At 39.5% G+C, this 17075-nt stretch overlaps 1 protein-coding gene across 3 annotated transcripts in view; it reads right to left on the bottom strand.

The window, feature by feature from the left end:
- Positions 1-9877: 9877 nt before the first annotated feature.
- The window catches only part of LOC121386925, a 38812-nt gene continuing 31614 nt past the window's right edge, over positions 9878-17075 (bottom strand). Inside the window, exons 7-10 of one of the 3 annotated variants that reach the window (XM_041517973.1) lie at positions 15787-15987; positions 13989-14117; positions 12473-12596; positions 9878-10170 (exon numbers count right to left, since the gene is read on the bottom strand). In XM_041517973.1, the coding sequence (XP_041373907.1) occupies positions 10034-10170; positions 12473-12596; positions 13989-14117; positions 15787-15987 (591 nt within the window). In that variant the 3' untranslated portion in view covers positions 9878-10033. The remainder of the gene's footprint in view (positions 10171-12472; positions 12597-13988; positions 14118-15786; positions 15988-17075) is intronic. The other 2 variants (XM_041517974.1, XM_041517976.1) reach the window with 2 other exon arrangements.

Below are 17075 nucleotides of genomic sequence, written 5' to 3'. Positions count from 1 at the left end.
CCCCCCCCCCCCCCCCCCCCCCCCCCCCCCCCCCCCCACCCCCCCCCCCCCCCCCCCCCCCCCCCCCCCCCCCCCCCCCCCCACCCCCCCCCCCCCCCCCCCCCCCCCACTGGCCCACGCCACTGTTCTCATTTCCTCATACATCATCGTTTTTTTTTCAATTAGCTGTTGAAGGTGTAGAACATTGGTTATTTACTGTTTGCTCAATAATTTTACTGCAGAACACAATATGGGTGTTGCACAGTTCATTCCTTGGATTCTCTGCCTCACGTGTAAGGGTTCCATCCTCAAACTATCTGTCCATCTCTCTCTCTCTTCTGTCTCTCCCTCTCTCTTTCTCTCTCTCTGTTCTGCCTCTCCCCCCCCCCCCTCCCTCCCCTCCCTCTCTCTCTCTCTCTCTCTCTCTCTCTCTCTCTCTCTCTCTGTGTGTTCTGTTTCTCTCTCTCTCTCTCTCTCTCTCTCTCTCTCTCTCTCTCTCTCTCTCTCTCTCTCTCTCTCTCTCCCTCTCTCTCGTTCTGTCTCCCCCCCTCCCCTCTCTCTTCTCTCTCTCTCTCTCTCTCTCTCTCTCTCTCTCTCTCTCTCTCTCTCTCTCTCTCTCTCTCTCACTCTCTCTCTCTGATAGGAAACAGTATCTGAACGAAGTGATTACTGCACCACCCGAACCTTTCATAATCCTCTTTTCTAACTCTTTAGTCATTCGACTAAAATAATAGAAACGTTTTTGTGAACATGGAAAATACAATATGTAATGCTTTTGAACCAAATGTAAAAACATACCTAAATGTACTTGAAGTAGTTTCGGTTACAGACTTGGGGAGCGACACTTGGCACTTAAGAGTATTTCTAAAACAGTTTTATTAGGCACAATATGATTAAAATTAGCTCTACTGAGTCTACCAGTATATCTAACAGCATTGCGTGGACCCCCATGTCCCGGTGACATTTCATCTATAAATAACAATTTAAATATCGACCGATTACATTTCACCTTTTATAGCGTTATTCGGGAGCATGGAAATTCTAAAAATATCAGGCGAGACTATGTAATAGTGGAGCTACTTTTAATTAGATTGTATTAGGCAGTATTGACAAGATTGTGTGATACTAATCGTGTACATATACTGATGGAAAGAAATCAAGGATCACACAGATAGCAACAAGAAATAATAACTGTCACTTGTTGATAAACGTTGCTACTGGTCACGTGATGATAAAGTTGTCTAGTTGCTGTAGTTTGGTTCTGAAAAAAAAATCAGACATGGAACACAATAAAATATGCACATGTCATGTCATCGAATGTAGTTTGTATATTAAATTACAATGTAGGAGTAATACATTGCTAACCTCTGTTGTCTTAGTATATTTCCATAGCTTAGTTCAGGCTTTTAACTATACCCATCTACAGGATCCAAAGGATGTTACATTCAGAGATTAGTTTAACCTACTAAATATATTTAAAAATATTAAAGCCGAAAGCTAGAATTCATTCTGCACTATTTCTCTTTTACATCCTGATCAATGTTTTTTACAAACAGCGTACGAAAAACAGAACATTTTCCATTTTTATGTCACCCAAACTGAAAATTGAAAATTATACTTATAGGACGGGCTGGTACGAGTATAAACACACTGGTGATAATTACACGTCTTGTTTAGATTTTGATACTCGTGGAGTTTGGTGTACTCAGTCGAGACTCCACCTCCATCCACTGGGTGGCCGTCTATGTGAAACAACAACAACAACGACGACGATAATAACAACTACAACGACGACGATAATAACAACTACAACGACGACGATAATAACAACTACAACGACGACGATAATAACAACTACAACGACGACGATAATAACAACTACAACGACGACGATAATAACAACTACAACGACGACGATAATAACAACTACAACGACGACGATAATAACAACTACAACGACGACGATAATAACAACTACAACGACGACAGTAGTAATAAGGAAGGAAGGAAATGTTTTATTTAACAACGCACTCAACACATTTTATTTACGGTTATATGGCGTCGGACATATGATATGGTTGAGGACCACACACATATCCAGAAAAGAAACCCGCTGTCGCTACTTCATGGGCTGCTATTTTTGATTAACAGCAAGGGATCTTTTATATGTACCATCCCACAGACAAGATAACACATAACACGACCTTTGGTATACCAGTCGTGGTGCACTGGATGGAGCGAGAAATAGTTCAATGGGCCCACCGACGGGGATCGATCCTAGACCGACCGCGCATCAAGCGAACGCTTTATCAACTGGGCTATGTCCCGCCCCACAATAGTAACAACTACTACAACAACGACTATAATAACAACTACAACAACGACGATAGTAACAACTACAACGACGACAACAATGATAATGACAATACGACGAAGATAGTAACACCTACAAAAACGACGATAATAATAAAAGATCCCTTGCTGCTAATCGGAAAGAGTAGCCCGTGTAGTGGCAACAGCTCTTGGCCGGCTGAAACCGGTTTGACGGTGTTGTAATACATCTTATCTCGACACTGCGCGGTCTTCACGTTGAGGGCGTCTGCGAATCTCACGATGTTCACGTACCTCAGCCAGTTCGACCTTGACCTGTCCTTACCATCTATCAGAAACAATGCTTCGAAATTCTTCTTCAAAATCTGAAAATAAATCTAGTATTAAAAACAGGACTACAATATTCTTGCAGTATACCAAATCAAGGGCGTAAGTTTCGGGGTTCGGATGATCTCCCCTCTCATTTCATTTCAACGTATTTTCGTGCTTATATCCAATTAAGGTTCAAGAACGCTGTCCTGGGTACACACCTTAGCTATCTGGACTGTCTGTCCAGGACAGTGGGTTAGTTGTAAGTTGATCAGTGGTTAGTGAAAGAGAAAAGGGTGTAGTGGCCTTACACCTACCCATTGAGCCCTTAAGAACTCGCTCTGGGTTGGAGCCGGTACCGGGCTGCGAACCCTGTACCTACCAGCCTATAGTCCGATGGCTTAACCACGACACCACCAAGACCGGTTCTCCCCTCTCTGCTGCTCCACTAAGCTGAAATATTTATGTTTTTACAGTGCAATATTAGGCTAGTCATATAGGTGTTCAAACAAAGTTTAAACAAAAATGTCCGCTAGATTCACAGCGTGTCAGACGTGTCGAAAAGAAACACAAAATTCTTGTTTAAAATGTGAAATATTAAGTACACGACTACATATTAAATAATTAAACAACAACAAAAACAACAACCAACAATGAGAGAGAAAAAATACTTGTCAGTACACCTCATGGCACCGTTCCACGAAGCGATCTTAGACCTAAGATCACCTTAAGTACATTAGGCAGCTATGCACTTAAGGTGATCTTAGGCTAAGATTGATTCGTGGAACGCGGCCCAGGACATTATGACAGTAGATGGAGAGAGAAACGACTTGGAGAATGGTCGTAACTGTATAAGATGGGATGATCTACTATGAGGGGTGTTCCAAAGCAAAATCCGATATTTTTAGGCAGGTCATTCTGATACGTTATATGTTGTGTTCCTGTAACAAAACATTTTCTTGAAGTGCGTGCCTACTCCAGTGCTTATACTGAAATCTTGGAAACGTAAATGTTTTCGATTTCTTTCCAAATTCTCCGACTCCTGATGAAAAACAGGTTGTTTTGTTTAACAATACCACTAGAGCATATTGATTTATTAATCATCGGCTATTGGATGTCAACATTTGGTAATTTTGACATATAGTCTTAGAGAGGACTCTAGCTATAATTTTTATTAGTAGCAAAGGATCTTTTATATGCACCATCCCACAGACAGGATAGCACATACCACGGTTTTTGATATAGAAGTCGTGGTGCACTGGCTGGAACGAGAAATAGCCAATTGGCCCACTGACGGGGATCGATAACATACCGACGGCGGATCAAGCGAGCGCTTTACCGTCTCCAACTCCTCCGTAAAGTCGTCCTACACGCTTATGATAATGGAAAAAAGAAATGTTTTATTTAACGACGCACTCAACACATTTTATTTACGGTTATATGGCGTCAGACATATGGTTAAGGACCACACAGATTTCGAGAGGAAACCCGCTGTCGCCACATAGGCTACTCTTTTACGACAGGCAGCAAGGAATCTTTTATTTGCGCTTCCCACAGGCAGGATAACACAAACCATGGCCTTTGTTGAACCAGTTATGGATCACAGGTCGGTGCTAGTGGTTTACACCTACCCATTGAGCCTTGCGGAGCACTCACTCAGGGTTTGGAGTCGGTATCTGGATTAAAACCCCCATGCCTCGACTGGGATCCGACCCCAGTACCTACCAGCCTGTAGACCGATGGCTAACCACGACGCTACCGAGGCCGGTCTTATGATAATGGATGAGGACGAGTAGAAAAATCTAGTAATATACTATAACTAGTAAATATTATGGCGCCTCTTCAACATAGTATCTAGTATGGGTATTAGCATTATGGTTACTCATTCAAGCCAGTGCTCCACAACTGGTGTAACAAACGCCGTGGTATGTACTATCCTGTCTTGTGGATGGTGCATATAAAAGATCCCTTGCTGCTAATCGAAAAGAGCAGCCCATGAAGTGGCGACAGCGGGTTTCCTCTCTCTCGGGTTTGAGTGGGGTGGGGGTGGGATGGGTGGGGGGTTGGTGGGGGGGGGGGGACATGATCAAATTACGTCAGCAATGTGGCCGCCTCGATTTTGATATATTTGCATCTAGTTCCGATAGAGTCGTCATTCTCTTTAGCTGCTTGCATTTTAAACCTTTACTAAGTTTGGAAATATTACAATATAGTTTAAAAACAACATTTATTAAGTTTTGGGTATTAATAAATGCTTAAACAGTATAGAGTGATTCCAATATGGTTGTCTCCAGGCCAATAATGCTGTTTCTTAGCGATGATGAAGTTAGATTTACTAAATTGAAGCTGTGGCAGCTTGTCTGGTTATAGCTAATACAATGCCTTGATTACTAATACAAATTAATTTTAAAAATTTTGCATTATATTTTGGATCCTGATATTTAATATGCTAGTGTTTATTGTGTTTCTGAAGATATCTAGCTATGTATATAAATAACGTTCTTTCAAACCCTCCCACACACGCAAGCATATACTATTACCACACACGCAAATAAACACACACATAAACACACACACACACACACACACACACACACACACACACACAAACACACACACACACACACACACACACGCACACACACACACACACACACACACACACACATCGGGCTTCTTTTATCGTATACATATAGTGCCAATCCACTTTGAGGGTCACAGGTTTGGTACTGCATATAGGAACGCAAGACTGGCTTTATCAAAAGACCACCCCCACCCCTCTGGAGTAGATGCAATTCATTCATTCTGTCCACTGATGACTCACAGATTGAGCAAATGTGGGTGCTGTAGCAAGACATCCTAAAATGATGAAATGGTTTTCATTGTTGTTCCATTCTGACAGTACAACATATTCCTTGCTTCGTCAACATGTTCCTTGTCACTGGTCTTGTTATAAAAAACTTACAGCGAAGAGCTGGAGTTGCATATACTTTGGTGTAAGGCAAAGACAACGGGTGTTAGGTAAAGGCACTGGTTACAGCAGGATAGCAGTTCCATGCACCCCGTGTAGTCCTTTTACCCTTTTTTCCAAAGAAAGCACAGGTAGTATTATATCCTGTTAAGCTATGGAAAAGAAGCAGGGACAAGTATGTCTCTTTTCCAGGACGTAATATACATGTATATACCATTGATGTGATGATATGTAAAGTATGTACCTGTACCACAGGCAAACCATATTCTCACATTTGTTTTACACAAGGTAAACAAATGATGAAACTTGCCAATTGGGACAGCATATATATTTGTGTTAACAGTGGAGACAAGAGAGCTGGTACAGTCGTTCATAATAACGTTCTGCACATGAATTAAAAGTATGGTGTCTGATTCCTCGTAGTCACATGGTGGCATTGAACGAACATTTGCTTGAATAATAACTGTGGCACCAAACGTAACGATTATTTCTCTTCGCGGCAGTCTACAGTGGCAATATTGGTAGTGTGGAATACAAATAGTTACTCTTTGTCAGTCCAGTTTCATAGAACCTTGTTTTTACCAGTAACCTGACATTTCATGAGTATGCTAGCCACGACCTTTTTTTTTTTTTTTTGACATAAACTTAATTATATGGATGATGATAAGATGAATGGTGAAACCACAGTACTTCCATTTCGGTATGGGACTATTCACAGAGTCGTGTCCCGTGTTCTCTGTCTATCTCAGTATCATCCGAGCCCGGAATACACGAATCCTACAGTGTTTGTTGAGTAATCATTCCCCATGTCGGGTCAAACATTCGAGGGAAACCCACAATTGCATCCGATACCGACCTCCTTGTGTTGGCATAGGACACATATATCATGAACAGTAATCAAAGCATCCACGGGAGACAAAACAAAGAATAGGTATTGAAGGAAGCGGGCATCCTGGCTAAAGTGAAATCCCTGGCCTTGGTGCTCATCAAACATCTTCAGAGGATGTTAACACTACTTTGCTTTTTTCGAGAAAACCCCCCCCACCCCAAACTATATGGCCAGTCTGGTGTGGATGGAACTGCTACCCTGATGTGACCCATGTCTTTACCAATATGACACTCAACGCTTACACCAAAGCAGATACAGATGGTCTATATCTCCAGCTACTGAAACGCATTACAGTTATCTTGTATGATTGTGACGGTACATGCTCTTAATTTCTTTCGCCTGTGGCGATATTAATTGTTTTAGAAGGCCGTGTGCAGTTCCAAATTGCACTTAAGCTCAGATGGACAACTTGTTACGTGATACCTTTGCGCGACGGTCATCGAGCTGTTTCTAATACACACCCAGCCAGTTGCGGAGGCCATGTGGCCAGTAGTTACGTAATACCTCCGCGCGACCATGGAATCTCTAGCGAACTGGCGACATTAAGTCTGATGATCTGAAGAAAAAAAAATACCGCTTGGTCGCGGTGGAAATAGCACTTGTAGGGATTCGGTGCCGCGATGTACCCCCAGGCGATATTCGTTGTCTCTGAGAGTTTTGAACAAATAGCTAGGATTTAGAGATATCGAGGAGAAACATTTTGGAAGTATCCAGGGGATCGCTGTCCGTCCACTGAACGATCTATATTAGTTCAGACGGGACTTTGGTAAATATATATTTTCTGCTCTGTGTATAACCTTGATGTGATTGATGTGACTTTAAATATTTTAATACTGTATTATACCAATATTATTTAGACGGTGCTGCCGGTCATCTGACGCAGTAATCTGTAGGCTCACTGTCCTAAATAATTATAAAAAGCTTAGCCAGTCATCCTAGAAGACCTAGGTAAACTGTAGGTTATTGTCTTTATTGTGATAGGTACCAGTATTAATTCTGTATTACAAGGTTATTGAATGAGTAGTTAGGGTTAATTAAAAATTAACCAGTTAGGAATAGTGTTGTAATTCCTTTATTAATTAAGTTCCCCTGGAAGCGTTTCTCCATTATCGCACGTGTGTGTGCTAGCGTTTCTTAATTATCACACGTGTGGGTGTTGTGTCACGGTGAAGTGATTAGCATATTGTGTAAACTAGACACCTAGAGATTAACTAATTAAGTGATCAGTTCTAGGTTGTTATTATTGTTGTTGTTGTTATTAATTAACTACTGCGGCAGTACATTTGTCAGCGTAGGTTAGTACAGATTCCAAAGTGTATTGTGTTTTTGTTGTGTTTTCTAGTGAACTAAACGTTCTATAATAATATATACTTTATATAAGATCTTATCTCTGATCATACCTAGAGACGAGCCACAGCGGGTATAACTGCTCGATACAGAGAGATCTAATAGATATACAGTTAGGAGAGATATTTGGATAATCGTGTTTCATCCAGTTACGGGTATTATAGAATCCCCGTGACAATGATAAATCCAGCGACCTGAAAATTGTTAACGAAGCAAGAGGAAGATAATAAAAACCATTTCATTTTACACCAGGATGCCTGACTGTAGCACTCAAAACAGGTTGCCTACCAAGATGAATTATGGCTCACCAGTGAACAGTTACCAAAATGCACCCACTCGTTGGAGGGGTGAGCATGGACTGTGATAAAGACAACCTTTCTACCTGTAGCCTCCAAGACCTGCAGTAAGTTTAGTGGGTGTCATCCTATTACGTCTACGTCTCCATTTCAATTGGTCTTAAAGATAAGATCATAGCATTACCTGCATAATAATGGACAGGTATGCACAATCTTTACTTGGGACGTTTAGTTGCTTATAAAATGGATTTGCTTAAAATTACACGACCAAGCTTCTATTCGTTTGGGTCTGTTAATAATAGTAAAATAGATTAAGCGTTTAATTATATTAACAAATATATTATTCGAGATGTCTCTAATTTGTTTTACATTTGTTTAAAATACCTTGTGACTAATTAATAATGAAGTTAAGCAAGGTGTACTCCGGTACTATATTTTAACTCATATTAATATTAAACTTGCATAACATTGACACTAATCACACAATGACATTCAAACTGTCAAACTATCCCTCAAGTATTATTCACTAAAACGTTCATTAAAATGTGATATTTTCTAACAGTTTTATAACATGTTATTGTTATATCCTTCTTGTTATTCTGTTAAAGAAAAGTTGACTGGTTCAAATGGATGTAACCGTTAGATGGTTAGCGATTCACTCGTTATTTTTTACAATTTATTGTTCGATCAAATGGCATTCTAACCAAATGGAAATGAACCGGTAAGTGTAGGTTCAAGTCGGTAGTGATACGGCAACAGATGTGCCGTACTGGAATGCACTGAAATGTATTTGTTACTGTGATAATTATAATTTTAATTAAAAAAATCAATGCCTGTGCAGTGGCGTATGCTATCAGCAAAGCATCTTCAATAATATATACCTCTGCATATTGTAATTATTAATTGTGTTAATCTATGCCGTGACTACACTATGTTACCGTATCTATTTTCAAGTACGTTGTAATAAATTAATTGATTGCATGGTAATCCATGGAGAGCCGGCAATGAAAAAGCCAATGCCAAAACGTTACTTAACCATTGAATTTAATTAGGTCAGCGCTTAGTGAGCAAACGTCTTGTATCTTAACTTTATCAATATGTTCCCAGAAACAGGCCTCTACTAGTTGTAGGCTGAAAAACCCCCAACCCAATAACAAACAAACAACAACAACATTTAAGGAAATATTTATTACAAGTAGACGTAGTGGTAGTGTAAAAAATAATCGTGTTTCAAGGGTAGAGTCTTGGATGCCATTGGTGTTACACATCGTCATTGGCCTTACTTTTTTGTCATTGTTGTTACGCAAGAATATTTTAACTGTCATTTCTCAAAAAACTTTATTTTTGAAATTTAAATTGTTTATTAAGGATAGCATACCGTCTACCTTTATGACTTTGAATCCATATTTTTAAATAATTAAAACTGCCACAGTGTATTATTTAAGTCACATAGAATAGCTGCGTAGAAATGCAAAATTACACCCTTGGATAGATTTTAATGCTAAAGTTATTCAAAATATGTTATTATGGACACCCAAATAACACATCCATGTACTACTGATCACTATAAACCAGTTGATTCACACTCCTAAATTATCCATTTGTCCGGTAACACCAATGACATAATGAGCTTGTTCATAGAGTAAGATGTGTTTGCACGTGCAGGCCGATTACAGTTCTGCGTGGCCAGATATGGTTTTATGTTTCTTTGTTCATCTAGTTTCCAAAAAAAATAACAATAAAACTTTATATCTTTTAATTGTTTTATTTTGAATTTGTATTTTGACAAGTGATGCTTTCTGTAGAATGACCCGTATTTACACCAAAGCATCGCTCTGTATGGTCATCCTCTGTACAGGGAGGTGGGTAATGAGCTATTTTACTCTGTTATTGTTGTTAGTGGAGATTTATTTACTTCACTGTCACCTCGTGATACCCTCCGAAGCATTGTTCTGTATGATCATCCTCTGTACAGGGAGGTGGCAGTGAACATATTCTCGGAGCACAGTTCCCTTCAGGACACGTGTAGAAAAACGGCCACTTGGTTTCTGTAACAATAACATCATCATAATCATCATCATAAAAATCATCATCATCATCATCATCATCATCACCATCATGGTCATCATCACATCATCACTCCATCAACATCATTACATCATTAACATTTTCATCACCACCACCACCACCACCACCACCACCAACAACAATGCATCAATATACGAGTATTATGTTCAAAATAAGTAGGGGATATTCAAATATAACACAATATAACAGAGATGTATTACTTTTTATTGCAATATTAATTAATGGTAAAACAAAAGCACTCATGTGACAAGGGATTGGCATTAAAGATTATAGCCAGGATAGTGATGTAGTCCGGAGGAGACACAGATAGGCAACTGGAGTGGTGCTTGTCAATTTGACGTTTTCAACATTTGCACTAGTAACGGGTAAGGGGGCGGGACGTAGCCCAGTGGTAAAGCGTCAGCTCAATGCGCGGTCGTTTTGGGATCGATCCCCATCGGTGGGCCCATTGTCCTATTCCTCTTGGAGAGCGGCAGCGAGAGTTGTTCGCTGACGTTGACGTTCTCGGAGACGTCGTCCGATGATGTCCCACATGTGCTCAATGGGCGAAAGGTCTGAGTTTAGGGCTGGCCATGGTAGTGTGGTGAGGTTCTGTTGCTACAGATAGGCAATTAGCAGTGCTGGGGTGTCGTTAAACATTCATCATTCATTCATTCATTCATGCATTCATGCATTGACCAGTAGACTCCGGTGAGCACGGGCGTTGTCGTCCTAAAAACAAAATGGCGTCCAGGATGACGTGCAAAGGATACAACGATCGGTGCAAGGCATGGGCGGATCCAGGAAATATTTTTAGGGGGGGGGGGGACCAAAAAAGAAGGGCACATTGACTCGTCAAAAGGGCACCTTACTACAAGTTTTGATATTTACAATTAATATGAATTCCTACAGTTCTAAGTCATAATATACTAGCAATAATGAAGTAAATTGGCGTCACTCGCGTTAGAACCTCAATGGGGCCCCATTGAGACTCAATAACACAGACACATATCTGCAAGCTTGCGCATGTACACGAAAATCTTGATTTCATTTATCTACAATATAATTATTGTTTACTTAAAAAAAAAAAAAATTCTACAAACAAAAAGGGCACTTGGACATTTTGAGGGCACTTGAAAAATTTTTTGGGGGGACGCGTCCCCCTGGTCCCCCCCCCCCCCCCCCCCCTTGAATCCGCCCATGCAAGGATGTTGTCACGGTAGTACTGCCCAGTGACCCTACCATGATTATATGCAGCTGGGTTCTGACAATCATGGTGATGCCACCCCACACCATAACGAACCTCCTCCAAATCGGTCATGAGGACGAACGTTGACGTTGGCGTAGCGTTCACTGGGACGTCGCGAGACACGCTGTCGTCGATCGTGGAAGTCTAGTGTGAATCTGGACTCGTATGAAAACATTACCCAAGCACAACGCATGTTAGCCCAATGTCTACGATGTGTACAGCATTGACATCTGGCAGCAATGTGCCTCGCAGTCAAATATGGGGTAACGAAGGGTCGACATGCATGGATGTTACTTCTATGCAGTCTGTTACGCATAGTCTGACCAGACACTGTAACTTGCGATTTGATTGGCTGATTGACTTCGATTCTTCAACGTGCAAGTCCTAATCAAGCGGTCCTGAACCGGAGGTGTGGCCCTTGGCCGTCCTGAACGGGGATGATCATCCACATTTCTGGTTTCTCGATATCGGGGCCCACAATCGGCTAATGACTGATTGTGACACACTAAGTCTACCGGCCACAATTAGCTGGGTGGTGCCATCTTGGAGCATGCCAACAGCCCTGAGATATTCCTGACGTTGTGAAAAGTTACACAATGTTGTAAGGAATGTGCCAGCAAAGTTATGATTTAATGTTCCAGTAACAAACAAGAAAGAATATTGCCACAGTGTGCACACAACAACGTACGCACAAACTAAGTGTTCAATTTCCAATCACACCCTTCGCACGTGCAACGTCACGTCACGTGCTTCGCGATCAAAACAATTGGTGGTTTTTTCATGTTCTTTGAGTGGGAACATTAACACACATTATGCACTTAGTTTTATTCATTCTATAATTTTTTATATTTGAAATGGAATATCCCCTACTTATTTTTAACAGTATATTAAGAAGTCTCCTCCATTCCTCAGTGTGAACACCAGCCATGTTTCCATCCACGTCCCCTTCCCGAACCACACGTCCAGACAGAGAGACGGACAGAGAGACAAACAGAGACAAACAGATGATACTGTTGATAATGTGAACTACGAACCATCATAGCGATCGTTCCTCGTCGTCAGAGATCTCTCAATGTTAAGGTATTTGTCATAGCGCTCGCCATACCACACAAACAACTCTTCACCCCGGCTGATCCGTTCAGTTGTGTAATAGTACACCTGGTAGTGGAGCAATGAAAAATAATCATCATCATCATCATCGTCATCATCATCATCATCGTCATCATCATCATCATCATCACCACCACCACCATAATCGTCATCACCACAATCACCATCATCATCACCACCACCACTATCACCACCACTACCACACCATCACCACCTTCACCACTACCATCACCACCAACAAGACTACCACCACCACCACATCACCACCACCACCACCACCACATCATCACCACCACCACCACCACAGCATCACCACCACCACATCATCACCACCAACACGACTACCACCACCACCACCACCAACACCACCACCATCATCATTATTGTTATCATATTATAATAGTCAATAATTGATAACATACTTATAATTATATAATTTTGTTTAAAAGTAAAACGTTTGGAGGGGGAAACCCCCAAATTCCACAGATAACACCCCACATGTTTGAGACACTATGTAATATACTGGTATGTACTTTCAGAATGATATATGCCTCAAAGCAAAATGGTTTGATATTAAATGAATTTAACAGCAGCAGCAAAAAAAGAAAAAAAAACCCACAACAAAAACAACAAAGACAGCAGCAGCAGCAACAACAGCAGCAAACGAAAACAACAGCAACAACAACAACAACAACAAACAACAACAGCAGCAGCAACAACAACAAAAACAACAACAACAACAACACTAACAAAAACAACGCAGCAGCAGCAACAACAACAACAAAAGTAAACGACAACAGCAGCAGCAACAACAAAAACAACAAAAACAACAACAACAGACAACAAATAATAGAAAACATACCAACAACAACAAAAACATACAAAATCAAAAGAAAGCAAACCCACCTCATGTGAGCCATTGGCAGGCTATTAAAACCCGATTTAAAGGTCCAGTCATTGGCAGGCTATTAAAACCCGATTTAAAAGTCCAGTCATTGGCAGGCTATTAAAACCCGATTTAAAGGTCCAGTCATTGGCAGGCTATTAAAACCCGATTTAAAGGTCCAGTCATTGGCAGGCTATTAAAACCCGATTTAAAGGTCCAGTCATTTGCACGCTATTAAAACCCGATTTAAAGGTCCAGTCAATGGCAGGCTATTAAAACCCGATTTAAAGGTCCAGACTTCCCGTTCTAAACTCATTTACTGATACAAACTACAAACACAGCTTTAATAATATTGCAAGGTTTAAAATTAGTATGAACATGGCGAGTCAGAATTAAATCATTATCTATCTAGCTACAATCAACCTATTTTAGCATTAGCCTCATCAAGTTACAAGATAGTATTTACTCGGAAAATGATATATCAATTTGTCGATGATAATAACAGAAAGAAGTAATGTTAAATCTATTTTTGGCATTACTTTCTAGATACATACTTGACCGTTGCACTGCACGTGTTCCAAGTTCTGAGCTTTGTATTGTGGTGCGGTGTTAATATAGCGTAGCCAGTTGCTCCGTGATCGGTCCATCGCGTTCACCAATGAGTTATTATCCCCGATAACCTTCTGCATATATATATATATATATATATATCTATATATATATATATATATATATATATATATTATATATATATATATATAATCACCTGAAACCGGTAACTACGGATCCATTGGGCTATTTCTCGTCCCAGCCAGTGCCCCACAACTGGTGTAACAAAGGCCGTGGTATGTACTATCCTGTCTGTGGGATGGTGCATATAAAAGATCCCTTGCTGCTAATCGAAAAGAGTAGCGCATGAAGTGGTGACAGCGGGTTTCCTCTCTCAATATCCTTGTGGTCCTTAATCATATGTCTGACGCCATATAACCGTAAATAAAAAATGTGTTGAGTGCGTCGTTAAATAAAACATTTCCTTCCCTCCGGTAATTACGAGATGAAATGGAAAATTGCCACTAACGAGCTGAATATAATATCAGAAAAAAGAAATACTATTAAAAAGTAAAACAAAAATGCAATGTCTGCAATATTGGACACACTATTCACTATTTATATGTACGTATGTACGTAGCGGGTTTCCTCTCTAAGACTATATGTCAAAATTACCAAATGTTTTACCTACAATATCCGATGATTAATAAATCAATGTGCTCCAGTGGTGTCGTTATACAAAACAAAGAAACAATCTATCTATCTGGCTATCTATCTATCTATCTATCTATCTATCTATCTATCTATCTACACACACACACACACACACACACACACACACACACACACACACATACACACACACACACACACACACACATATATATATATATATATATATATATATATATATATGTATGTAGTAGTGTTGATATAAAGTGCTCCTACTGGCAGTAGCTAGTGGGAATTTCCCCATTAGCTCAGTTGGTAGAGCACTGGACTCTCGTACTGAGAGTCTGTGGTTCGAATCCCTTCAGTGAAGGTTGATATTTTTCTGTTACATTTGGAGCCGACGTAGGAACTGGGTGTATTCTTAACACAAGAATACAATTATAACCCAGTCGGGACCCGTAACAGTTCAACTGCCCGTGGCCCACAGCTCCGGGACGTAGCTTCACTTGAGGGGGGAATATGTAGTAGTGTTGATATAAAGTGCTTCTACTGGCAGTAGCTAGTGGGAATTTCCCCATTAGCTCAGTTGGTAGAGTACTGGACTCTCGTACTGAGAGTCTGTGGTTCGAATGCCTTCAGTGAAGGTTGATATTTTTCTGTTACATATATATATATATATATATATATATATATATATCGTATCTATGTATCTTTATATATATTTATCTATCTACCTCTCTACCTCGCTATCTATCTGTCGCTCTCTCTCTCTCTCTATCTCTCTATCTATCTGTAGATTTATCTATGTATCTATCTAACTTGGGGATCATGTATAATGCATTTTCATCTTGTTTGTGTTTTGTGTGAATTCGTTTTAAAGTTGTTTTTTCAACTATATAATTAATACTATTTCGCTTTAGACAGGTTTCACTATCTATCTGTCTATCTATCTATCTATCTATCTATCTATCTATCTACCTGTCTACCTATATATCTATATGTGTATCTCTCTCTCTCTCTCTCTCTCTCTCTCTCTCTCTCTCTCTCTCTCTCTCTCTCTCTCTCTCTCTCTCTCTCTCTCTCTCTCTCTCTATATATATATATGTATGTATGTATGTATGTATACTATACCCAGGTGTATGTATTGTCTGCTACGCTATTGTTAACGTCTCTGTACACGACTCCTTCGTACGGTCCAATCAGAGTTCTGCTCGGTATAGCCTCTGTAGTGAACACCCCTAGACCCGCCCCTTTAATGGAGGATTTCTTGATGACGAATCCAGGCGGGAGTGTCTTCTTAGCTCGATCTGGGTCGTAACCATTCGCAGATATCTGTTTAAATATAACTACATCTGTTAAAATATAGCTGTATCGTAACCATTCGCAGATATTTGTTTAAATGTAAATACATCAGTTAAAATATAACTGTATCGTAACCATTCGCAGATATATGTTTAAATGTAAATACATCTGTTAAAATATAACTGTATCGTAACCATTCGCAGATATTTGTTTAAATGTAAATACATCTGTTAAAATATAACTGTATCGTAACCATTCGCAGATATTTGTTTAAATGTAAATACATCTGTTAAAATATAACTGTATCGTAACCATTCGCAGATATATGTTTAAATGTAAATACATCTGTTAAAATATAACTGTGTCTTAACCATTCGTAGATATGTTTAAATATAACTGTATTGTAACCATTCGCAGATATCTGTTTAAATATAACTACATCTGTTAAAATATAACTGTATCGTAACCATTCGCAGATATATTTTTTAATGTAACTGTATGGTAACCGTTCGCAGATATTTGTTTAAATATAACCATTCACAGATATATGTTTAAATATAACTGTATGGTAATAATTTTCAGATATATGTTTAAATATAACTGTATGGTAATCATTCGCAGATATATGTTTAAATATAACTATATCGTAACCATTCGTAGATATGTTTAAATATAACTGTATGGTAATCATTCACAGATATCTGTCTAAAGATAACTATCGTAACCATTCCAGATATATGTTTAAATATAACTACATCTGTTTAAATATAACTGTATCGTAACCATTCGCAGATATGTTTAAATGTAACTGTATGGTAACCATTCGCAGATATGTTTAAATGTAACTGTATGGTAACCGTTCGCCGATATCTGTTTAAATATAACCATTCGCAGATATATGTTTAGATGTAACTGTATGGTAACCGTTCGCCGATATCTGTTTAAATATAACCATTCGCAGATATATGTTTAGATGTAACTGTATGGTAACCATTCGCATATATCTGTTTAATTGTCACTAAAGTAACCATTCACAAATAATTAAATTTCTGTTACATTCATTACAATATATGCATTCATTGGTCCAGCCGTAGTAACGGGAGTTTGTTAATATCTCT

This window comes from Gigantopelta aegis, chromosome 12 (genome assembly GCF_016097555.1).
Source record: "Gigantopelta aegis isolate Gae_Host chromosome 12, Gae_host_genome, whole genome shotgun sequence".
Taxonomy (NCBI): domain Eukaryota; kingdom Metazoa; phylum Mollusca; class Gastropoda; order Neomphalida; family Peltospiridae; genus Gigantopelta; species Gigantopelta aegis.
Note: the sequence above shows the minus strand (reverse complement) of the source record. Positions and strands in the feature narration are given on the sequence as shown.